This window comes from Uloborus diversus, chromosome 3, assembly GCF_026930045.1.
Source record: "Uloborus diversus isolate 005 chromosome 3, Udiv.v.3.1, whole genome shotgun sequence".
NCBI classification, from domain to species: domain Eukaryota; kingdom Metazoa; phylum Arthropoda; class Arachnida; order Araneae; family Uloboridae; genus Uloborus; species Uloborus diversus.
In genome coordinates, this window is record NC_072733.1 from 69,050,702 (window position 1) to 69,074,037 (window position 23,336).

The 23,336-nt window shown below is 33.4% G+C and overlaps 1 protein-coding gene across 4 annotated transcripts in view; it reads right to left on the reverse strand.

The window, feature by feature from the left end:
* Positions 1-23,336, reverse strand: part of LOC129219375 (inverted formin-2-like) — a 140,081-nt gene that overhangs the window by 81,185 nt on the left and 35,560 nt on the right. For 3 of the 4 annotated variants that reach the window (XR_008580406.1, XR_008580405.1, XM_054853749.1), the window contains exon 2: positions 20,093-20,208. The exons of the other annotated variant lie outside the window; for it this stretch is intronic. Coding sequence is in view for 1 of the 3 variants with exons in the window: in XM_054853749.1 (XP_054709724.1) it covers positions 20,093-20,208 (116 nt within the window). In the remaining 2 variants the exon portion in view is untranslated. The remainder of the gene's footprint in view (positions 1-20,092; positions 20,209-23,336) is intronic. 4 annotated transcript variants of the gene reach the window in all.

Below are 23,336 nucleotides of genomic sequence, written 5' to 3' on the forward strand. Positions count from 1 at the left end.
TCTTATATCTTTGAAGATATTTATATCCCTTCAAAGTTTTAAGCTTGAGCATAAGCTGCAATGTTTCGTGAAATTAACTAAAAATCGACGTTTTTAGCTTATTTTGGACATTTAGGCCAGTGCCGAAACCTTTGAAAATGGTAAAAAGTTAAAAAAAAAAATTGAAACAGTATGAAACCCATCGGAAAAGTAAGAAAATATAATAAAATTAATAGGAAAAATAATTTACGGGCGATCTGAGATCGGGAAGGGGAGAGGAGGGGTGTTTAAGGGGGGAAATCGGTTTATCACGATTTCCGGCAAAACTACGAGTCCTATCGAAAAAACGTAAATGACAAAGTTGTTGGTAAAAAAAAAAAATGAATTACAACTTTTGTAAGCAATAAATAAATACCTTTTTGCCCAGGAATAACAGGAAATATCCAATGTTGTTTAGCACAATTTGTTCTAAACAACGTTGGATATTTCCTGTTATACAACTTCTGTATTTGCACTTTTTTCACAAAACCTCAAAATTTATGAGAAAAATTCAAAAACCCAACTTTTTGGTTTTTTATTTTTATCTCCCATAAAAAAAAACAATTTTTTCCACGAAACTTAGTGAAAAGTTACCTTTTTATGTATCAAATACACTGCAATTTTTTTGATTTAAAATATTTATTTTTTCTTCTATTTTTGATTTAATAACAAAAAGCATTGTAATTTTCAATAGAAAAATCTCACGTCAAAATATCTAATATTTCTAAAAAATCGGAGCATGTTTTTTTCGTTGGAATCTCTACTTTCTGATGGTATAAAAATATATATACAATTGTATGGAAAAATTTCGCAGTAAATGAAAAAATACGCAAAAGTTCGAATTTGAAAAAAAAATCATCATTACGTAAAATTTTAAGTTATTTATTAAAATTTAAGCTTTAATTACTCATAAAATATGAGTTTCCATGTTAAACTGCTAAATTAAAGAGTTGAAAATCCATGGAACATAGAGATTGCAAAAAACACGCGAAAATAGTTAACAAAAATCGACATACAAGCAGTATGATAATGCGCTTTAACTACAACTAAATCAGACACATTTCTCAAACGAACTATAATGGTGTTATCGAAATCATTCTGTGTGTTTTGTTTTTGAATATGCTGTAATTTGTTTTGTGTTATCTCTTGTATTCTTATTTTGAACCGATCGTATTTTTTTCTTTTGAAATATTAAAAAAAAAACATGAGATTGGAAATTAAGTGTGAGAGCGTCTTTATTTATTTCTTTTCCTTCCTTTGATTTTCTCTCTCTTGAAGTTCGTAACGAAGCTATTGTAGTCTCATCATTATATTGACTTTGACAAGTTCGATGAATTAAAACTAATGTTAAATTCTCACATTTTTTGTGTTGATTGTCTACACTTCTCTTCATGGTGACGTCAGAACATTGGACGATCAGTGATACTCGTTATTCTTTATGTGAGGAGAACTTTTTACTTGAATGGTCTATAGAACATTGTAGCCTTCAGAAAATATTTCTTACAGAAGAGGTAAATGGTCTAGAAAGGTCTGGGCCTTACTACCTGCTGATTATTTCGTAGCAGCTGCTAAGATCGTTCGAACAATGAACAACATCATTTATAAACATACGCGTGCAGGTTAAGTTACTTAAAGTAAATCGTGACGAATTTACTTATTTAAAACAAACTTTTGGAATCTACATAGTAAAATAAATACTACGTATTTTTAATTTGAATCAATCAGCTATAAAATAAAAGTTTTTTTTTTCTCCATAAATAGTATGCTTAACGAAACATAACCTAAAGAAAAATTGAATGATGCAGAAAAATGGTCGTTTTTTAATGAAAAATTTCTTTCATTCTTTTCTTTTTAATGCACTCGAACATTGAATATGTGAAGCTATTCAAAATAACAATACAAGAGATAACATAAAACAAATTACAGCATATTTAAAAACATAACACACAGAATGATTTCGATAAAAACATTATAGTTCGTTTGAGAAATGTGCCTGATTTACTCGTAGTTGCAGTAAAAGCGCACTGCTTGTATGTCGACTTTTGTTAACTAATTTCGCGTGTTTTTTGCACTCTATGTTCTATGGATTTTCATTTTTTTAATTTAGCAATTTAACATGGAAACTTACATTTTTTGAGTAATTAAAGCGTAAATTTTAATAAATAACTTAAAATTTTACGGAATAATGATTTCTTTTTTTCTCAAAATCGAACTTTTTCGTATTTTTTCATTTTTTGCGAAACTTTCTCATACTATTGTACATATTTTTTGTACCATCAGAAAGTAGAGATCCCAACGAAAAAAACATGCTCCATTTTTTTTTTAAATCAGATATTTTGATGTGAGATTTTTCGATTGAAAATTGCAATGCTTTTTTTTTATTAAATCAAAAATAGGAGAAAAATAAATATTTTAAATCAAAAAAACTGCAGTGTATTTGAGACATAAAGAGGTAACTTTTCACTAAGTTTCGTGAAAAAAATCTTTTTGTTATGGGAGATAAAAATAAAAAACCAAAAAGTTGGTTTTTTGAGTTTTCCGCATAAATTTTGGATTTTTGTGAAAAAAATTGCAAATGCAAAAGTTGTATTTCTTTTTATTACCAACAATTTTGTCATTTACGTTTTTTCGATAGGAGTCGTAGTTTTGCCGGAAATCGTGATAAACCGTTCCCCCCCCCCCTTAAACTCCCCCTTCCCGAACTCAGATCGCCCGTAAATTATTTTTCCTACTAATTTTATTACATTTTCTTACTTTTCCAATGGGTTTCATCCTGTTCTAATTTTTTTTGGTCTCAAACATTATTGGCACTGGCCTAATTGCAGTACTTCTTCTTTTAGATTCTTTTTTTTTGCAAAAAAAAGTACTCCTTTGTTGAAAATACATTTATATTTTATTACATTAATAACCCAGAATTTACCACAAGGAGGTGGCTGCTCTTCGTGTTTCACCCTGCTCTTCCCATCTATTCAACTAAGAAGGATAGTTGCTTAGAGGACTTATATATTTCGTAAAATAACTTAGATATACACTTGCTATATGATTTTCAACAAGTTTCTACTTTTGTATCAAGGTTTGAAGTTGGACTTATGACTTAATTTATGCATGGATGATCGCAAACATCACGTTTTTGTGTAAGATCGTCCCAAGTTAGGAATCCCCCTCCCTAACTTAGGACACTTAATATTTTGATCTTTCTTTCATGTATGCCACAATGGATAATAGTTCGGACACCAACAATCACTTTAAAGAAATTTATTTCACAACTCAATAAAGAAAAAAATATCATAAGATAGAAATAATATAATCTTGTAAACGTTTAAAGATTTACGAATGTATACTTTTCCATGAAAATATTGAATGTCTCTCTAGCCTTCTTAATTCCTTTGAATGTAATATTGCTGCGTTCCCCTCTGTATTTGGTTGCATAAAAGCAATTGGTGAATCCAAATAATTTTTAATGCATCTGATTTGTAGCTCTCCGTGTTCCTTATTTTACATCTTTTCCCATTCATTTTCATTCCTTCATAATACGTGAAATTCACAACAAATAAATTAATCTCATCTGTATTTTGAGACTCATTTTAATTAGCAGAACTAACATATGTAATATTTTGGCAAAACGTCTTTTGCTCATCAATAAATTCCAATTTCTTTAACAATGAGAACTTTTCTGTCTTGTTATGGTATGACACATTTATTGCCATTAAAATAGTCATCATTTGAAAAAAATTTGTATCTATACTTTTTTCTTAACACATATACACTTTATTTCCCCAATATTCCTTATAGACCCTTTTTATGCCTTAGTAGGGTAGGGCGGGACTAGTTGAGCAATTTTTCACTTGAGCGGATATAGCTCCTCAACGGTAAGTCTCAATCGATTGTTATGCAACCTGAAGTAATGAATCCCTTTTAAAAAGTGACCAAAATAACTTGTTGCTAATAGCCAAACCATAGGACAAATGATAACTAGAGATTAAATAAAATTTCTGTTTGATAATCAACTCTTTGTTTCTAGTCTTTCAGTGGCAAATTAACAAAACTACTTAAAGTTTTTTTTTTCGAATTAACTGAAATGGTTCTGATTTTCGGATGGATAGTTCCGGATTTCGTTTTAAAAACTTTGTAAGCCAATCTTTTCCGGCCACCTTATTTGGAGTTCAGTCGGATGGAATTTTAATGCTAAATTTAACAGCACACTCGTAAGCAAGGCAACGAACGTCTTTTAGGGAATATCCCTGATAGATTGATGCCATTTGCAGCAAGTATTTTTTTATATAGCTCTTGTTATTAAGAAAAAACTTGCTTCAGTCTTACATAACCCATGGATGAATCACCACCTTTTAATTTCTTCAATAATCTTGTCAAAGTCATCCGTTTGATACCGAATTATTTTGCGGCGACATTCACACTTTTCCCCTCATTATTGACAGCCTTTGCAGCATTATTCAAATCGTTACACAGTGTTTCGATTAATGCAAGCTGGGTGGACAGAAGTCATGTTCAAAATTCTAAACTTTGGTGTTCGGATAATGCAAACAATAAACCAAAACATGATACTTAGTTATTTGTTTAACTCCAGTGGCGGATGGGACAGCCAGTGGCGGATTGGTTAAAGAAATCGGCCCTGGCATAAAGGGATGTCGCGGCCCCATAGCTTCTATATATACTAATTTTTTACAAAAATGATTGGGAAGCGATATCACTTAAATGTGAAGAAATTATTCAAAAAAAAATAAATACTTTCTTTTATACAAAATTTAACGCATGGGATTCTTTTCTGTGTTTAAATAGTGGACAATTGATACAAGATAAGCGAAACCTTTGTTTGTAAAAAAAAAAAAAAAAAAGGTGATTGCAATAATCTATTTAAGTATTTTTAAGTTGCCTGGTGCTGTATTTATTATTTCCGTAATGATATCTTCTAACATTACTTCAGTTAGAATAAAGAGGTTATTAGGGAGGCGAGGGAATTGTGCGACCCCTTTAATTTTGTCTATGTATCATTACAGAGAGAGATAGGGAGTAGATTGATTTTTTCTTGGATATATTAGTTATTAAATATTAGCATCAGAAACCTAATTGTAAGTTTAACATTGAGTCAGATATATGGGGTCCTGGGGTTTCTCCCCCGGAAATTTTTTCAAATTGTAGTCCTAAAAGGCACTTTTAGATGATCTCTGGTGATATTAGGGAGAGCGGAGGTTCGAAGGTCCTCTTCCGGGCAATTTTTTGGAAGTGAAACTCTGAACTTGCATTTATATATTACCTTCAATTATGTTAGGAAGATGGGATGCGGGAAAATTTCAAAATGTTAGCTCTGAAAACGCAGGTTAAAAAGATTTTGGGTGATGCTAGGGAAAGGAAAGATTCTAGCAACAACCACCAAGAATTTTTTTGAAATTGTAACCTTAAAAAGGTAATTTTAAGCTTTTTTTTGATAAAAACTAGGACATAGACAGTTATTCAAAAGTTAAGTTCCAAAAACGAAACTTTTACCAACCTTCGATGATTTTAGGAGGAGGACGAGGAGTTATGGCGAGGCTCCCTTGGAATTTTTTCGAAATTAAAGCATTAAAAACAGATTTCTGACGTGCTTTACTGATGATGACGAAGGGGAGGGGGGGGGGACTTTTTTTGAAATTTTTCGATGCTGTAGTTTCGAAAACGGAGTTATGAACGATCTTTCATAGTGTTACTAAGAAGAGAGGATCAAGGGCTTTCACGCGGTAAACAATCGAAACTTCGGAAAGATAAATTAGAGGGGTAATATTTAATGCGGAAAGATGAGGTTAGTGGACAATGGAAGATATAAAGGTCTGGTGTACCTGTGAGTCCATGACACCACGACATGGACTTTTACATGGATACAGAATCTGAAAGTGAGAAACGAAGAAGATCGATAGGGAAAGGACTATGGCCTGTTACAAAAATTGCTTGGTGTGTGATGTTTAGATTTAAATTTGAGATTTTAATTAAATTTTTGGGAATAGGTCAAAGAAATCTTCTGTCATGATGTTATGAGAAAAGTGGTGATTTGGAGGTTTTCCTCCTTTTTTTTTTTTTTTTGAGATTGAAGTTCAAAAGAGGTAATTTTAGACGATCTTCGATGATATTATGGGAATGAGATGCATAAGGGGCCCCGGAATTTTTTTGACACTGATTTCTGACGCTCTTTAATGATGGAGTGGGGACATTTCTAGGTCAATTGCGGCGAAAATACTCTCCTCGAAGTTTTTCAAAGCTGAAATCCCAAATACGCTGTTGTAGGCCATCTTTAGTGACGTTAAACTAAGGAATGGGGTTCGGGAGTTTTTCCCAGGAATTCCTTAAAAAGCTAAGTTTCAAAAACGCACTTTAGGCACTCTTTAGTGACTGAAAAGGAAGATATAAACTTTTGGATCCCTCTCTTCCCCCTTTTGGCTACGTCCCAATCTTCTTTTATTCATTTTATTGATAAAAGTATGAAACACCCTCCTTCAAAACCAATTTACATTTAGATTTTCCATAATAAAATTTTCAATTTACAGCCTAGTATTTGCTTAAAATGCAATCCATCTGCGGTCCCAGGTAAAAAAACTTTTCTTGAACTGATCTGGTGTTTTGGTGACCTTAAATAACCTTAACGATCTTTGATCTTTTTTTTCACTCTATTTTATTTTAAATATCATTCCTTCTTCAGCTCTTCATAAAGTTTTGTTTAAATTTTCGATTCATACATGATTTTTACATTCAAACACTTAGAACTACTGGTGTGACTATTAATTTCAATATATTTTCAATCTCTCGCTATACTTTAATTTTTCTCCTGGGTAAACCATATTTCTGGGGCCTGTCTATTTTTCTATATACATAACTCTGATTTTCAGGATGACATTTTTCATTTTAAAAAAATAGGAAAGGTAAATGGTAGAAAAGGTCGGTGTGTCAGCGGCTCCTGAGAATCATATTTTTTTATATAATCATTTTTAAACTGAAGGTTCTTCAACCGTGGGTTGAACCCTTCGAGGGATATTGAGTGAGAGAAAAAAACTGAAAATATTATTTTTCGCTAAAAAAAATGTTAGAAACGCACATTTAGGAGGTCTTTACTTAAATAATATTTATAATGCAGGATTTTGGATGCCCCAAATTGTGTTTTAAGATTGCATTTTCTGTTAAAGCTTTATTGAAAAAATCATTTTTGTCACTTTTATTGCAATTGTTATGAATTACAATTCAGGCAATTACCTATGAATTGCCATTCATAGGTAAAGTAAATGTGAATTGCAATTCATAGATGAAATTGAAAAATGGACAAAAGTATTTTAACTTTTAAATACTGCCCTTGTTTTTCTGTTTTTTATTGCATTACTGAAATGAAATTGGCGGCCCCATTTCTGAAAAACTGGGCTGGTGTAGCACCCCTATGGCCGCCTTAGCGATTAGCGACGGTCTTGCACCCTCCATCTGTGGGCTTGAGCCCATGCTTAAAGAGGAATTGCAGCTAGAGAATTTACGTAGCGGTATTTACATTTTACTGTTTGTAGACAGGGCAGCTGATCGGCCAGAAACATGACCGGCCCACCGGGCAAATGCCCGGTTGCCCGCCGAGTGTGTCCGCCACTGGGGACAGCATGAACCGGCCCTGGCATTTTCAGGCCAGCCGGATCCTTTAGACTTGCTCCTTGAAGAGGAAGCGCTCCCCCCGCCCTTTATTTATTTATTTTTCAGATGTAAAAGATAGAGCGGATACATCTTCTAGTTTTAGAAGGGAGTCACCATTAGAAGTTGAGGATTCAAATTAGGAGAACTGCGTTTACGAATGTGGCGAAAAATAATCAATAACACGAACAACTGCATAATGTAATATTTTTGCTGATGATGGGGGGTTCGGGGACACTCCCCCCGGAAATTTTATTAAATTATAGCTCCAGAATCGTATTGTTAGACTTTTTAGATGATTTTGGGAGATGTTTGCGCGTCTAGGAAGATTGGGCGCCGTCAATTGGGCGTCTGGAAAATTGGGCGCCGAGCATTTTGGGCGCCGGGAACATTGAGCGCCGAGCATTTTGGGTGCCGGGAACATTGAGCACCGAGCATTTTGAGCGCCAAGCACATTGGGCCCAAGTTCCTGGCACCCAATATGCCCGGCGCCCAATGTTCCTGGTGCCCAATATGCCCAGCGCCCATTTCCTGGCGCCCAATCTTCTTATTTTGATGTTTGCGGGAGGGAGTATTTGGAGAATTCTACCCAAACTTTTACAAAATCAGAGTTCTAAAACGTATGTGTAAGCAATGTTTGGAAACACTAAGAGGAGAGCAGGAATTCTTTCTAGGGCAGAATTTCTCAATTGAAGTTTCCAAAGCTCCTATTTAGATGACAGTTGACGCTCTTTGGGGGGACGGCGGTGTGTTTTTTTTTTTTTTTTTTTTGAGTGTAATATTCGTGCAGATGATGGGGGATTCGGGGGCACTCCTCCGGAAAATTTTCGAAATTGTAGCTTTAAAAACTATTAATATATTATTTTTAAATGATCTTGTGTGATATTTGCGGGAGGGGGTATCTGGAGTGAACGTATGCCCCCAAAACTTTTTCAAAATCAGAGCTTTAAACGTATGCGTAAGCAATGTTTGGAAAGACTAGGGAAAAGGGAGGGGGTTCAGGAATTCTTTCTAGGTAAAGTTTCTCAATTGAAGTTCTCAAGGCGCCAATTTAGGTGACAATTGACTCTCTTTGGGAGGAGGGTGATGGTTTTTGAAATTGCAGTTCTTCAACAAGTTTGTTACCAATAAATTGCACTCCCTCCCTCTCCCAAGTCAGTATCTGAAGGTCTTATGTGCAATAACGGTTGATGAGAACTTTTCACGAGATATAGTGCGAAAAGAGAATTTATTATTTCAATGAATGCCTTTAAACTATCTTTGACAATGTTAATGAGAACAAAGATCCGGTGTCCCCCTCCCCCTCTGGGATTTTTTTTTATTAGTTGTCTTAAAATTGCATTCTAGATGATCTTAGGTATTGTTATGGAAAGAGACTCGAGGGTGCTCTACAGGAATTTTTTTGTAATTGAAATCTAAAGAAAGGGATTGTAGGTCTCTTTTAATAACGTAAAAGGGGACCGATAATTCTTGGAAATTGAAGCTAAAAAACGTTATTTTTGTCGACTTTCAATGACGTAAGGGGGAGGAGTTTTCGGGAGATAATTTGGAATTGAAGCCTATAAAGCGAAATTTAAGACGACCCTTTTTATGATGGCGTGCGCGTTGGGCACGAAAAATGTTCGAAGTTATCTTTTAAAACGCAGTTTTTGCCGATCTTTGGTAATGTTAGAGGGTGAAGGTGTAACCTCCACGCAGTATTTCTTTTCCAAAACCATTTTAGTTCTTTGGTTTTGTCATAGTGAAATTTTCAATTTCCAACCTGACGTTTGAATTTGTTGGAAATAAAAGTGCTATGGATTCGTTAAAATAATCTTTTGACATTTTGGACTGATGTGGTACTTTTCAGTGACACCGTAGGTCTTCTCCCAACTTTATTTTACTTTAAACATCCTAATACCTTAATAAAGTTTTATTTTATTTTCGTTTTATGCATTCAAACGCTTGGTATTCATTACAATATTTTAAAACTCCCTTACTGCATTTTAACTTTTTTTTTATATTTAAAACATGATTCGGCGGCCCCTATGAAGCCGCCACAATTATTTAGCTATTCATTTATTGTATTAAGTTGAAACTTGTCATGGGTTTGTACTATGTACTGAATACTTTTTTCGTTGAAAAAACAATTTCTTAATTTGTCAGAATGTCTCGAAAAATTTCAGCTGCCTTTATTTAGGTAAATTATAATAAAGAACCGTGGATGTTCCTAAATAATATTCAAAGGTTTAATTGTTTAATATTCAAGGGTTGCATCTTCTTTCACTATTTTGCTGAAAAAATCATTTTTGTCACGGGAATTCCACTTGGTATTTCGTAACTACTATTTATTCTTTTTAAATACTAAGAACGTTTTCTTACCTTTTTTTTATTATTTTACTTTGTTCATCCCTAAATTGAAATTGGCAGCTTCGGTTCTACGCCTCCCCTGGCGATGGCCCTGCCTTTACTTATTCATTGTCCCCTACAGGCTATTATTACAGGCAGGAGTCTTAGAAGGTCCTGATGGACAGCTATGTGACAAAGTTATCTTATCGGTCGACCGATGAATTCAGACACACGGGAAAACATCTGATTACTCACAGTACAAGTTTGCAGAGTTATTTCTTCTTCTTCTTCCTTTTTTTTTTTAATTTTGTAACCATAACTTTTCTTGCAGCGATTTTCTTACAAGTCGTTTAGAAATATACCAGGTTATAATGATATTTTCAGAGATATTTAATTTTTTTTTAAGTAATAAAAAATGAAAAGAAAACCAATTATTAAATGCGGCCCAAACAGAGGCGGCCCACCGGGCATTTGCCCGGCTGCCTGCCGGCCCCATCCGCCACTGTTTAACTCTCTTCCGTCACGTGAGTAATAAGGTTTAAAGGTACGTATCCATTTGTAATAGAATGAATCAGTTGAGTTCCAGACATCATTTCATCACACAAAATTAAAGTGCTTCTAATTTCATATGATTTTATTGTTTAAGATGGATATTATTTATACTAGTAACTGTTTTTTTTTAATTTAATTAATCTATCTGATTGTTAAACAACGTTAAAAAAATTTTTAAAGATGAACGAAGGATTTTTTGCCAGAAAGTTTCAAAACTTTCAAGTGATGGGAATGACTTGTACCCATTTGTACCCGGGCTAAATTTTTTATGTATAGTAGCTGCAGCCTTCCCATTATTACAAGACGTATTATATTCAGCGAACTCGAGTACAACTTGTTTTTTTTTTTTTACCCAAAGCTTTAGGTACTTCAATCATTCTTCAAAGAAATCCCTACTCGAAAGAAAGTACTCTAGAGAAAAAAAAATATGTTTTATTCGAGTTTGCTGATTATAATACGACTTATTAACGATGGGAAAAGTACAGCTATAATGTACAGAAACTTTAACCCGGGTACAAACGGGTAAAATCATTACCATCACTTGAAAGATTTTAAACGAGCAAAAGCTCCTTCGTTTATCTTTTAAAATTTTTTAATATTGTTTAATTATCAGATAGAGTAATTAAATTTGAAGAAAAAAGGCACTTACCAGTATAAATAATATCCATCTTGAGCAATTAAATCATGTGAATTTAGGAACACTTTAATTTTGTGTGATGAAATGATGAATTCTGAACTTGACTTTTGTCCACCTAGCTTGTATTAATCGAAATACTGTGCGTCAGTAGTGTAAGAACATCGTGTAGTTTTCCTTGTATAAGTTTGCATCCTAACAAAAGCAAAAAAAATATTACTACTTTTGTTTTAAGTCGCGGGGGTCAGTTGAGCAATACTTGCTCAACTAACCCCAAACCAAAGTCTTGAAGTAAAAGTGAGATTACGAAAAAACGGTACGAATTTTACCCAGAATCTCTATACAAATCAAAAGTACAATAAATTTATGAAAGAATAAAACTTGCCGGACAAAAATCAAATAACGTTGGACTGATATAGACGACAACTTGCGGCAAATGAGTTTTTTATTTTTTTGTCACAAAATAAATAATGTGCACGTATACTTTCACTCATTTGTCGAGCTACAGTTGAAGATCAAGCGACGAGTTCCCCTCCCATAACCCTTTTTTCCGGCATTTGATGCCTACACGTGTGGTGAATAGTTTTCGAGGTATATCGATTGCTCAACGTGCCCCTATGCTCAACTAGCCCCGTCCTACCCTGCCCTAACTTGGAACAGTGTCCCAAGTTTGGAGCGTACTTGCAATTTCTCAAATTTATGAATACATTAATTTAACTGAATTTGCTAAGTGGAAATGAATTTGCTCAAGTAAGGCACATGTGCTGTACATACTGTACATAGCCAAGATGAAGTGTGAAACAAATTCAAACTAATGCTGCTCAGTTAGCGCAGGTAACCAAAGTTATTTCCTTACTTAAAAATCGCTTTTTTTTTGTCTCGAAACTTTCAAAATCATTAATCTAACCCATAAAGCTGACACATCAAAGTTTAACTTAGTCTCAAAAGATAACTAGTCATTTATTCTGTAACACCATTTATTTCTTACTGGTGAAATGCCGAAGGGTGTTCCAGCCCTCAAAACGGCAAAATGTTTCAAGTTAAGGTAGTGTCCCAAGTATGGATATTTGACTGTATGCATTCTAAAAATTTCCATATCACACTCGGGCTGTTGAAACTTTAGTGAAACTGGTCGGTAAATCGGCAGAAATGCATTTGAGGTAGACGCATGAGGTGGATTTATATGGAAGTTTCATGCTCACAAACATCAGTGTGCCAAACTGAGTCGTCATTAAGTCTAACTTCAAACCCTGATCTAAACGTAGAAACTTGTTCAAAATCAAAGTTATTTTACAATTATATAGGTGCTGTAAATAACTATTCTTCTTGGGAATTGCTAAGTGGAACACAAAGTGTAAAGTGTTGTGTTGGGTTATCTGGGATGTGAATGTAATAAAATGTAACAGTATTTCCAACAAGAAGCTGCATATTTTTTGTATAAAAATGTATAACATGAATCTAAAAGAAACAATACCGCAATGTGCAAAATAAGCTGAAAAGAAGTCGATTTGTGGCTAATTTCACGAAATGTTACTGCTTATGTGCGAACTAAAAACTGTAAAGCAGGGGTGCCCACAGGGGGGGATTATGGCGCAAGTTGCGCCATCAAATTTTTTTTTTTTGGGGGGGGGATTTTTTTTCCAGAAGTTTTTTTTTTTTTTTTTTTTCAGAACACGAAATTTTTGATTTTTAGAAGGAAAAAAATATTTAAACTTATTCAACAAGAAATAGGGGAGGGAAAGCCCAAAGTGGGTAGGTCTTCGTATGCCCCCCCCCCTCCCATGGTGTGTTAGCGGCGACGAATACGTATGTCGTGTTTACCCGAACACCGCCGAGTTATCAGTTCGGAAGCGGCATGGCACAACCAGGCTTAAAATTTAAAAAAAAAAAAAAAGATACATTGGGAAAAAAAATGAAGTTTTGTAACTTGTGATTAGTCGAAGACCAGCTTATTTTTTATTGTCAATATTCTGACACTATCCACCTACAAAAACTACGATGGTCATTCCGTTTTTTTAGTTATTAAAACTACGTAGTTATTAAACTACGATGGTCATTCCGTTCTTTTTAATTATTAATTTAAGGTTATAATTATTGAAATAAAAAACGTGCCTTTGAGCAAAGCGTGTCGGGCAAAGCGGGTATAGGATTTAATCATATATTTATTTAAAATTTCTTGAGTCGTGTGCTGACTTAGATTTTCTCTTTCAATAGGATAAGTATAACTTTAAAAAGTTATTCTTTAGGTTAGCAATTAATTAGTCTATTAATTAACTCAGTTATTTCTTTATGTTTTATAAACAAATGTACTGACTTTAAATTGGATAAGTACAACTGTTTTATATATATTTTTTTATATAATGACAGGTAGCTAGTCAACTATTTTAATCATTTATAACTTCATATTTGATTGGAAAATGTACCAAACCACAATTAATTAAGCTTACCCACTTTAGGCTCAACGGTAGGTTCAAAGCGGGTTTTTCAAATATTTGTTGAGTTTGATAATAAATAAATATTGGGTTTTAAATAATACAAAAATCACTTTTTCTTTAAAGTTCAAGAACCCTGCTAGGAAATAAAACCGAAATTGTTGCAATTAAAATTAAAAAACTACAATTTTTGAGCGGTATTCGAAAACCTGCCCGCATTGGGCCACCCTCCCCTACACTGTAACACATTACGGAAACGTTTCTAGATATATCGGAAACGTTTCCGAAATAGTAGGAATCCTTCATCCAATAGCGAACTCCTCATTATTCAGAAAGCTTTTTGTTATTTCAAGAAATCTAGAAGCGGAAGTGATGACGCAACGCTTCGAAGCGTATTTCATCCTTCCAACCCGGGCGCCAATGAGTCAGAAATAACGAGAACTTATTTTTTTCTTATCTATGGTTGCTGCAGTCAGCAACTGTTTAGCATTGGATTGCTTGTTATTTCATGTCTAGAGAGTAGTAAAATGTGTCGAAACTATTTTTACGCCTTTGCATTTCGGACTGCCCTTGATTTTTTAGACGATATACGCAGCTATTAAGTTATTTAATAACCATTTGCTTCTTTACAATTTCCAGTGCGACCATAATTAGATATATATTGTGTGTTCAAGCGTGAATAGTTTCAGCACCCGTGTTTATACTTCATGAAACGAAACCCTTTGGATTACTTATTCAGTTGTAATGGAGGTACTTAGATTTTCTTCCGCTCATGTTCACTTGTAAGTATTAATGAATATTTTAAAACATGTTGTTATATACATTTATATTTTTGTTGATTTGCATTTGATGAGGCTCCAATTGTAACTGTTTTTGGGTTTATTGAATTAATTTAAAGTTATCCTACATACCTATGTGCGCGGTGTACTATTTGTTGTAACCAACTGAAACTGATTAATTACGCAAAAGAAATAAGATTTATATTTGAGAAGCAATCATAGAAAAGTTATTTCGAAATACTTGGAAGTACATACATTTTGGTTCAAAAAGAAAAAAAATCAATTGTTTAATTCATTAAAAATATGGTAATGCAAATATTTTCTAGTATTGTAATATGCTTCACAAAAAATGTGCCAGTATTATGTATCTTTTTTTATTATAATTTATTCATTCATTAAAAAATATTTATACCATTAGAAAATGACCATGTTATCTATTAGTAAGAACATAGTTATGCAATTAATTCATCTGCTTATTCATTTTGTTAAATGCGGTTAACAATAAAAAAATTCCTTGACATTAGTTTTTCCGAAAATAACATTTCCTTCGTGGATATACTAGTTTAATGTAGGACAGTCAGGAGGAATGAGTCAGTGGCAAAAATGGAACAGCTGCATTTACATGCCGAAATAAAAAGTAATATTATTTCATGTCATCGTTTTAAAAGTGATCATTTTTTAAATACTATGTTATTAATATGTAATGCACATATGGGGAGAAGACGAGGGGCGTTCCCCACGCAGACTGTGCCATTGACATTTTCAAGGGGTTGCTTTTTTTAGGGGGGGCGCTTTATATCATTTTACGGGTGCACCATCACTCTTATGGTGTGGGGGGGGGACTCTCGTATATATGAAATGGAATAATCATGTAATAGAATTCAATGTTTTAATAAATAAAATATATAATGCATTTTGCGCACAATCTAAAAATAAAATCAGTAACCTATTTTGATTAAGTATCTATATTTATGATAAACTGGAAAAGGGCAAGAACAGAAGAATAAACCCGAATAGTTCCAGCAGGGGGACTTTGGTGTCATATTTAAATTCATCAATTTCTCTGTTGATACTTTTCGGTACACTTTGTTCGTCAAAGAAATTGACTTGACGTGAACGAATTTCGGAACGCGAAGTGTAGGTAAGTTTTGTCAAATTTTATCCGAAAATAAAAGCTATCAAGTTTGATACAAGATATGTTTTTAAGTTCTGCATTAAAAATACAATATGTTGATAATTTTGTCTTGAAAATATTGAAAGAAAAACTGAAGTTTAAGATTGTTTAACAAACAATCCCCACTTTTCGGAAGGTACCCCCCCCCCTCCAATTCCCCGACGATTTTGTAATTGGGAATGAAACTACTATATTATTTCATAAATTTTCAAAAATTTATAACTGTGCATATGTTATGCTGTTAACCATGCTATTTGTCATTAGAAATTCAGTTAAAAAAAAACATGAATGATTCTAAAATTGCTTGTTTCATTGCTCTTAGATATGAAAGAATTGAAACTGATATGGCAATACTATAGTAAAGAATTATTTTTTAGAAAAAATCACGGAAAAAGGATTCCGAAATTCTCAGAAACGTTTTTGAAAATTGTTTGGAGAATTCCGAAATACTCGGAAACGTTTTCGAAACTTTCATGAACCACAGCTGCACAGAATACTCAGAAACATTTCTGGAAATTACGGAAAGAGGATTCCGAAATACTCAGAAACGTTTCTGAAAATTACAGAAAGAGGGTTCCAAAATACTCAGAAACATTTCTGGAAATTATAGAAAGAGGATTCCGAAATACTCAGACACGTTTCTGGACATTACAGAAAGAGGATTCCGAAATACTCAGACACGTTTCCCTACATTACAGAAAGATAATTCCGAAATACTCAAAAACGTTTTTGAAAATTTCATGAACCGCAGCTGCACGATATACTCAGAAACGTTTCCGAATTTTTTTTACAGTGTACATGCATAAATATTACATTTGTGACGTACTCATTCCAAAATTTACTAGCCGTGTCTCTTTTTCAATAAAGGGATCATCAAAGACGGGATGGAGTGTCCGTTGCAAATCAGGATCAGACGATTTGATTTCTTTTTAATATATTATAAACTAGCTGCGTCACCCGGCTTTGCAAGATTTACCTCGAAAATAAAAAGTAAGTCAAATGATGCATGTTTAATAATCAGGCTTGAAAAAAAAAAATATATATATATATATATATATATATATATATATATATATATATATATATATATATATATATATGTATATATCTGAAAAATTTCCCGACAGATCGTGGAAAAATAACCAAAAAGGAAAAATTTTAAATCTTCCGACTACAGGAAAAGCCTCAAAACAAAAGCAAGAATTTTATTTGTTCACAGTCGAGAAAAAAATGGCAATAGATCTTTCTTATCAGTGATTTTATTGACGATAATTAAAACTGAGCTCCCAGTAGACAATAAGTTTCCGATTTAATTTTGTGTTCCTTTACCTAAAAATGCGTACAACTTTTGTTCTGTTGACTTTACAGCCTTATTGATGGTTTTGAAATCCAAGAGAAGTAGATCTACTTCAGAGGTATTTTTGCGGGCTTTCAAATGAGACTGAAATCGAACCGATCGGATAATTATTTCTGGTAGAAAGAGTCTTTTAATGCCATTTAAGGTCCTAAAACTAAAGTTGGAACTGTTCGGTACTTCTTTACATGCATGCTTCTTTGCCGCTTGAAAATCCCTCTACGTTCCTTCTCGGGTGCCCAAGTATGTCCCTGTCAAATTTGGTCGAGATCCGACATAAACTCGATTTGTATGGGGAACATGCATAGATATATGCACATATATTCTTTGTTTTATTTATATAGATTTTCTGGAAGTAACACAGTTTTGTATGAGAAAAACGTGTAACAATGATGAGAAAGAGGTCAAAAATGGCTGAAATAAAGTTTTTAAATTGTTTTCCCCCCTGCTATTTATTTATTGTTTGTAAGAATTTTGACCACTATGCTCTAGCCTTTCATGGATTCATTTGCACCAAAACAATCGTTTAAAACTAATTTTGAAGTTTTCGAATACGGTAAAACCTGTTAAGTTGACCACCAGTCTAAGTTGACCGCTATTTACAGGCACAGAATCAGACCTATATCATATAATTCAACCTTTATAAGTTGACCTCCTGTGTAAGTTGACCACTAAAGTAGTGCACTGCAAGTGATCAACTTATACAGGTTTCACTGTAAAATATTTTTTAGCCCATCACTTGAAAATTAATGCACTTTCTTCATAAATTAGCTTAAGTTTATGTAGAATTTTTCATTTCACTTTACTCTTGTTTTTTCTACCATTTTCAAATTGACTGTTCTTTTAATTTATCATTAGATGATTTTTATAAAACTTTCAATGACGTTAGGTTCCACTGTTGGAAGTAGATCGTTTTGTTCTTCAGGTATTTTAATTATTTTTCTAAAATCATTTTTATTTTCTTCTGTATCTGATATGTTATAGAAGGAAGTATTAGATTCGGAAAAATTTTCGAGTTCTGAATTTCGATGTGTGCTGAATAGCTGAATCAATTTTGAGGATTTCTGAAAAATATCTGTTGCAGTGAATTTGTGTGTGACTCATCTTTTTTGGATATGCGACTGCAATTTCGGTAAACTTCCAGTTGAGCTCCTCCACTGTAACGCTCAAAAAACGCCCTCTTTGCCATTAAGAGTAATCTAAAACTGAGTTTCCAGAACTGCAATCTTGAAAAATTTATGGGGAGAGCCCCTGAACCTTCCCTCTTCTTAACAGGATCAAAGACTATCTGCAATTGCCTTTTTGGAGTTTCAATTTCGAAAAATTGCCGGGGGAATGCCACCGAACTTCTCCTTCCACTAACATTACCAAAGATCTATCAAAATTGCGTTTCTTAATCAACAGCATTTAAGTAGAACATTTAAGTGGAGCGCCCCTCTCCCTTCCCCCACTCTCATCAAAATCATTAAAGATTGTCTTAAATTTAGTTTTCAGGCTGCAATCTCGAAAAAAATTTCTGGGGAATGCTTCCGAAAATTCCTTTCCTTAACGTCACGAAGGGCTGCTACAAGTGCGATTTTAGAGCTTCAAATTCCGAAAAATGCCTGTCCCCTAACCATAGATAGCCTGAAATCGCCGTTTTTATGAACTACTATTTTGAAAACGTTTCGGGGCAGAGTCCCCGAACCCACCTCTTTTACATAACAGAAGATTATCTACAAGTACTTTTTTGATATTTCAATTTCGAAAAAAAATACCGGGGAGGAACCACCGAATCGTTCCAATCGATGCCACCAAACCTTCCCAATTAATGCCTAAAACTGTGTTTTATAACTACAATTTCAAAAATTTTCAGGTTTTTAGGCTGCAATCTCGAAAAAAATTTCCGGGGAGTGCTTCCGAAAACTCCTTTCCTTAACGCCACGAAGGGCGGTTACAAGTGCAATTTTAGAGCTTCAAATTCCGAAAAATGCCTGTCCCCTAACCATAGATAGCCTGAAATCGCCGTTTTTATGAACTACTATTTTGAAAACGTTTCGGGGGAGAGTCCCCGAACCTACCTCTTTTACATAACAGAAGAGTATCTACAAGTACTTTTTTGATATTTCAATTTCGAAAAAAAATACCGGGGAGGGACCACCGAATCGTTCCAATCGATGCCACCAAACCTTCCCAATTAATGTCTAAAACTGTGTTGTTATAATTACAATTTCAGAATTTTTACGGGGGAGAAACCCCCGGACCCCCCCCCCCCCTATCTGACTGAATATTATACTTTCGACAAGGTTCAACTTGCTTACATCCAGTAATGACTTTATCCCAAATCAGAAGGGTGAATCCACTCTCTGTATTTTTTTTATTTTATTTACGTTTGAAAAAAAAAATCTAAACTTTTTTACTCAAGGGTCATATTGTAAGTTTTATGAGGTGAGACGTGTCAACAATCCAACGATATTTCGGTTCAGATGGTGGGGGGGATGGGTACCCCTGCTGTAAAGTAATATAAATATTTTCAAAGATATATGAAAAGTGTTTAAAGGAAGCATTTAAACGGATTAGACCAAAATATTTAAGCATTTGGATTTTCATAAAAATATTTGAAAATTGACCTTTTTTACCGTTTTTTTTTCAAACTTTGCAGCCAATACGCTGTTTGAAAACATAAATATTAATTTTTTAAATTATTTTTCTCATATTTAGGATGACAATACACAACTTTGTTTTGCTGTTAGAAGTTGCTTCTCGAAAATATCCTTTTTTTTTCCTGTTGGTTTTTTTAAGTTGAGGCAAAATTCGAATTTTCTAATACAATTTAACAGATGTAAATACGGCCATATGCTTCGCATGTGCTAATTGAAATGCAATAAATGCTCGATCAGGTCGTGGTTAAAGCAAAAACGCATTCTTATTGGACTTGAAAAAAAGTCACATCCTCGTGTGCTGTTCGGTATACTAGAATCGCCGTGAATTTCACTTCCATTTACTTTTAAAAGTTATTCTATCTTCACACAAGATCCTTTATGATAGATTATACAAAGTAATAATATTTATTGAAAAATACTACGTTGCATTTATTATATAAAAAATGAGTTTCACTGTGCATATTCCCTGGTTAAAATTCAAAAATATATTCTTCAAAAGATAACACATAAACTTTAAGCCATTTACACTTACTCGATATGATTCCAACGTATCTAAGGTCAGATGATGTCCTTCTTCTGAGAAGATGCATAACGTAGACATAAATTCGAATAACTGCTTCTTGACCAATGGATTTTCGGAGCAAAGTACTACAGAAAAATGTATCAGTCAATAAAAAGCTCTTACGCTGAATTCAAACCGAAAGCAACAGTGGATTAAAATTTCATATCTCGGACTTACGCTTAAGCACTGCATTCATTTCATACATGCAGTGCGCAGGCGCAAAATTCAAGCGACAGGGTTTTGTCAACGTTGCTTCCAGCCTGAAACCAGCATTACACTGGAAAAAGTTACAAAATAAATTTAATGATTACTTAGAATTACTTACAACGTTCAAAATGTCTGATGCAAATAATTCAATAGAATACTAAGATACATTCCATTATAAAAATCGAACACACGCACAAAGATTTCATTTAAGAGTTACAAGTATTAGCAATATTTAGTATCTAAATCTTATTTGAAATAAAATGATAGTTTAAAAAAACTAAAAAAACACGCTTTTGTAACAAAATAAACTATTATGTAATTTTTTATTTTTTAGTTCATTTTGCTACAAAAGCGTGCTTTTTTAGTTTTTTAAAGTATTATTTTATTTATTTTTGAAAACTATCAAGTCCTTATTAGTTTTTTTTTTTTTTTTTTTTCAAATAAGATTTAGATACTAAATATTGCTAACCTTGTAACTCTCAAATGAAATCTTTGTGCGTGTGTTCGATTTTTATAATGGAATGTATCTTAGTATTCTATTGCATTATTTGCAGCAGACATTTTGAATGCTTCCTGGTAAATTCATGTGCAAACATTGTTACACTCCGCAGCTCTGATTTGTACGTTGTAAGTAATTCTAATCAGCCACTGGCTATTTGTCCAAAGGAAAGTTGGACCCACAAACATACCCAAAAACATACAAGTTAAGCTAATAAAAGCGTGTTAATTAGAATAAAATAATAATTATTGTTAATAAATTAGTTTGATTGTAGAATATTGCATTGTCATCGGGTCTGAGGTTGCATTCCAAATTTTAAAATAACCCGCTCACAAAAAGTGGCCGAAAATTGAGTTGCAAGATTATAAATTTAACTTTGGTGTAGACGGGATTGGAACGCACGCCCAATGATTCCCGGAGGTGGACGTCAGCGAAGACCCGCGCCTTAGACCGCTCCGCCACGAATGCTCATAAAGTGATGGAATATACTAACAGTAATAAGCCACTAGCTCTTAGTCCAAAGGAGAGTTACAAACATACAAGTGAAGCTAATAAAAGCGTGTTAAAAATAATAAATTGATAATATTCTGGTAATTTATCGAGAAAGATTTTCGTTTTTCGTAAGTTCTATTTCAGATTCGATATGTGCTTACTGATTTTACATCACAAAATAATAGCTTTAAAATATAAATGACTTACTGATGAATGACTTCTTGAAAAGGGAAATAGTAATGAAATAATTATCTGGGGGGGGGGGGAAGCCGGTTTAGTTTTTAAAAAGTGACAGGTCAAGTATTTTATTTAGCTTCCAGCATAAGACATTTAGTCACTAGGTGGCAAATGATTAATTTCAGTCTTACTCTCGATCATTCCTAAAAGCCTTTATTGGTTCTATAGACTGTCTGTATGAATTCTTCACTCAGTAAAATATAAATATTGTTTGAAACATTCATTAATTATCATTATTGGTTCCATAGGCATTTTCAATCATTTCTACCGATATTGCTCATAATATTAAACGTTATTCAATGTATAGTCTAAACAAATTTTTTAAAGAGAAAACAGCAATTCTTAATTGACGCTTTGAACACGATGGTTATATTATTGATACAAAACCATATATACAAACAGCTGAAGGAGAAATACACTGGGGCTCTGATAAGTTGACTTCCCGATCAGCGGAGACTTCAAATTCCATTGTTAAAATAGGTGTGAAAAAGAAGCCGCTTTAAGTTCCCGATAACGATGTTCGAATGCATGAATTTCAACCCAAATACAAATGAGCTCGTCCAAGGTCAGGCATCAAGTTACCAGAGTCAAACTGTACTGAGCTCGTTAATGTAAAGTGTTCAGTAGCTGTAGTTCCCAAAGCTCAACGTGGATTCGATAAAAACTTCCATTTGTCATCGGAATAAATGAAACCCATTTCATTTTCATCAGAAAAGGTTATCAGTTTTCATTAATAGGTTATTCTGCTACAATGTAAAATAAAATATTTTGATTGCTAAATGAAAACATAATGCACTGCAGATAACCGTTTTTTTTTTTTTTTTTTTTTTAAGAGAGTAAAACCTGTAAATTTGACTACCATTGAATATTTTTTGGACCCCATTCCCGTTGAGACAATGGAGTCCGAACGTTGGTTCGCTTCTCTTCTTTTCATTTTTTGTCTCATCAAGAAATTATCTGAGCAGTTTGATACATTCCATAAATTTCATTACATATTTCTCGTTATATTTTTCATTTCTGAAATTTTTGTTCTATTTTCTTTCGATACAGAAATAGCGATAAAAACAAAAGAGGTTTTAAGTTTTCTCTTCAACTGTGTCAAGACTTTAATATTCTCTGCTGTATCTTTTGAATATTGATCGGAATAAAAATTTACTTATGATTAAATCTTATTTAATCATAAACATAAAGTTGTAAAAAATGCGGTCGATATACTAGCTTTATTTTAGGTGTCGAATTGTCCAAACTGCAATATTGCATGTTCTTATCATCAGCTTTTGGATGAAAGCTGTAACGTTACAGACAAAGATCATTAAAGTATATTTGTGTGTTACACTAATGACAATCCCAAAGTTTCGAAAGAAATTTTTGAGTTGCGCCGACTAGCTTCAACTACAAGAGAAGATAAATTGAAGGGCTCGGGGCAGAAATGTGACAAGTCACAAGGAGTGACTTTTCGATCGAAATTTTGTTTCTCATAACTAAAATTGAAATAAACATGACAATGGAGTATGTCAGTTGGAGAAAAACATATCTGGTTTTAGTATTGCAAAAACATAGACTGTATAATACCTTTGAAACACTCTGCAAATATTTTTTATTAGTTGGAAATTGGCTTTCTGAAAAAGTCACATCATGTGGCATGTAACATTCTTGCCCCGAGCCCTCCAATTTAAAGAACTTAAAAATGTATTGCAAGTTAAGAAAACAGAGGCCACAAAATCGGATATTGGTTGCACAGATGGAGCTCCTTGGATAGTTGGAAACAGTGGATGGAAA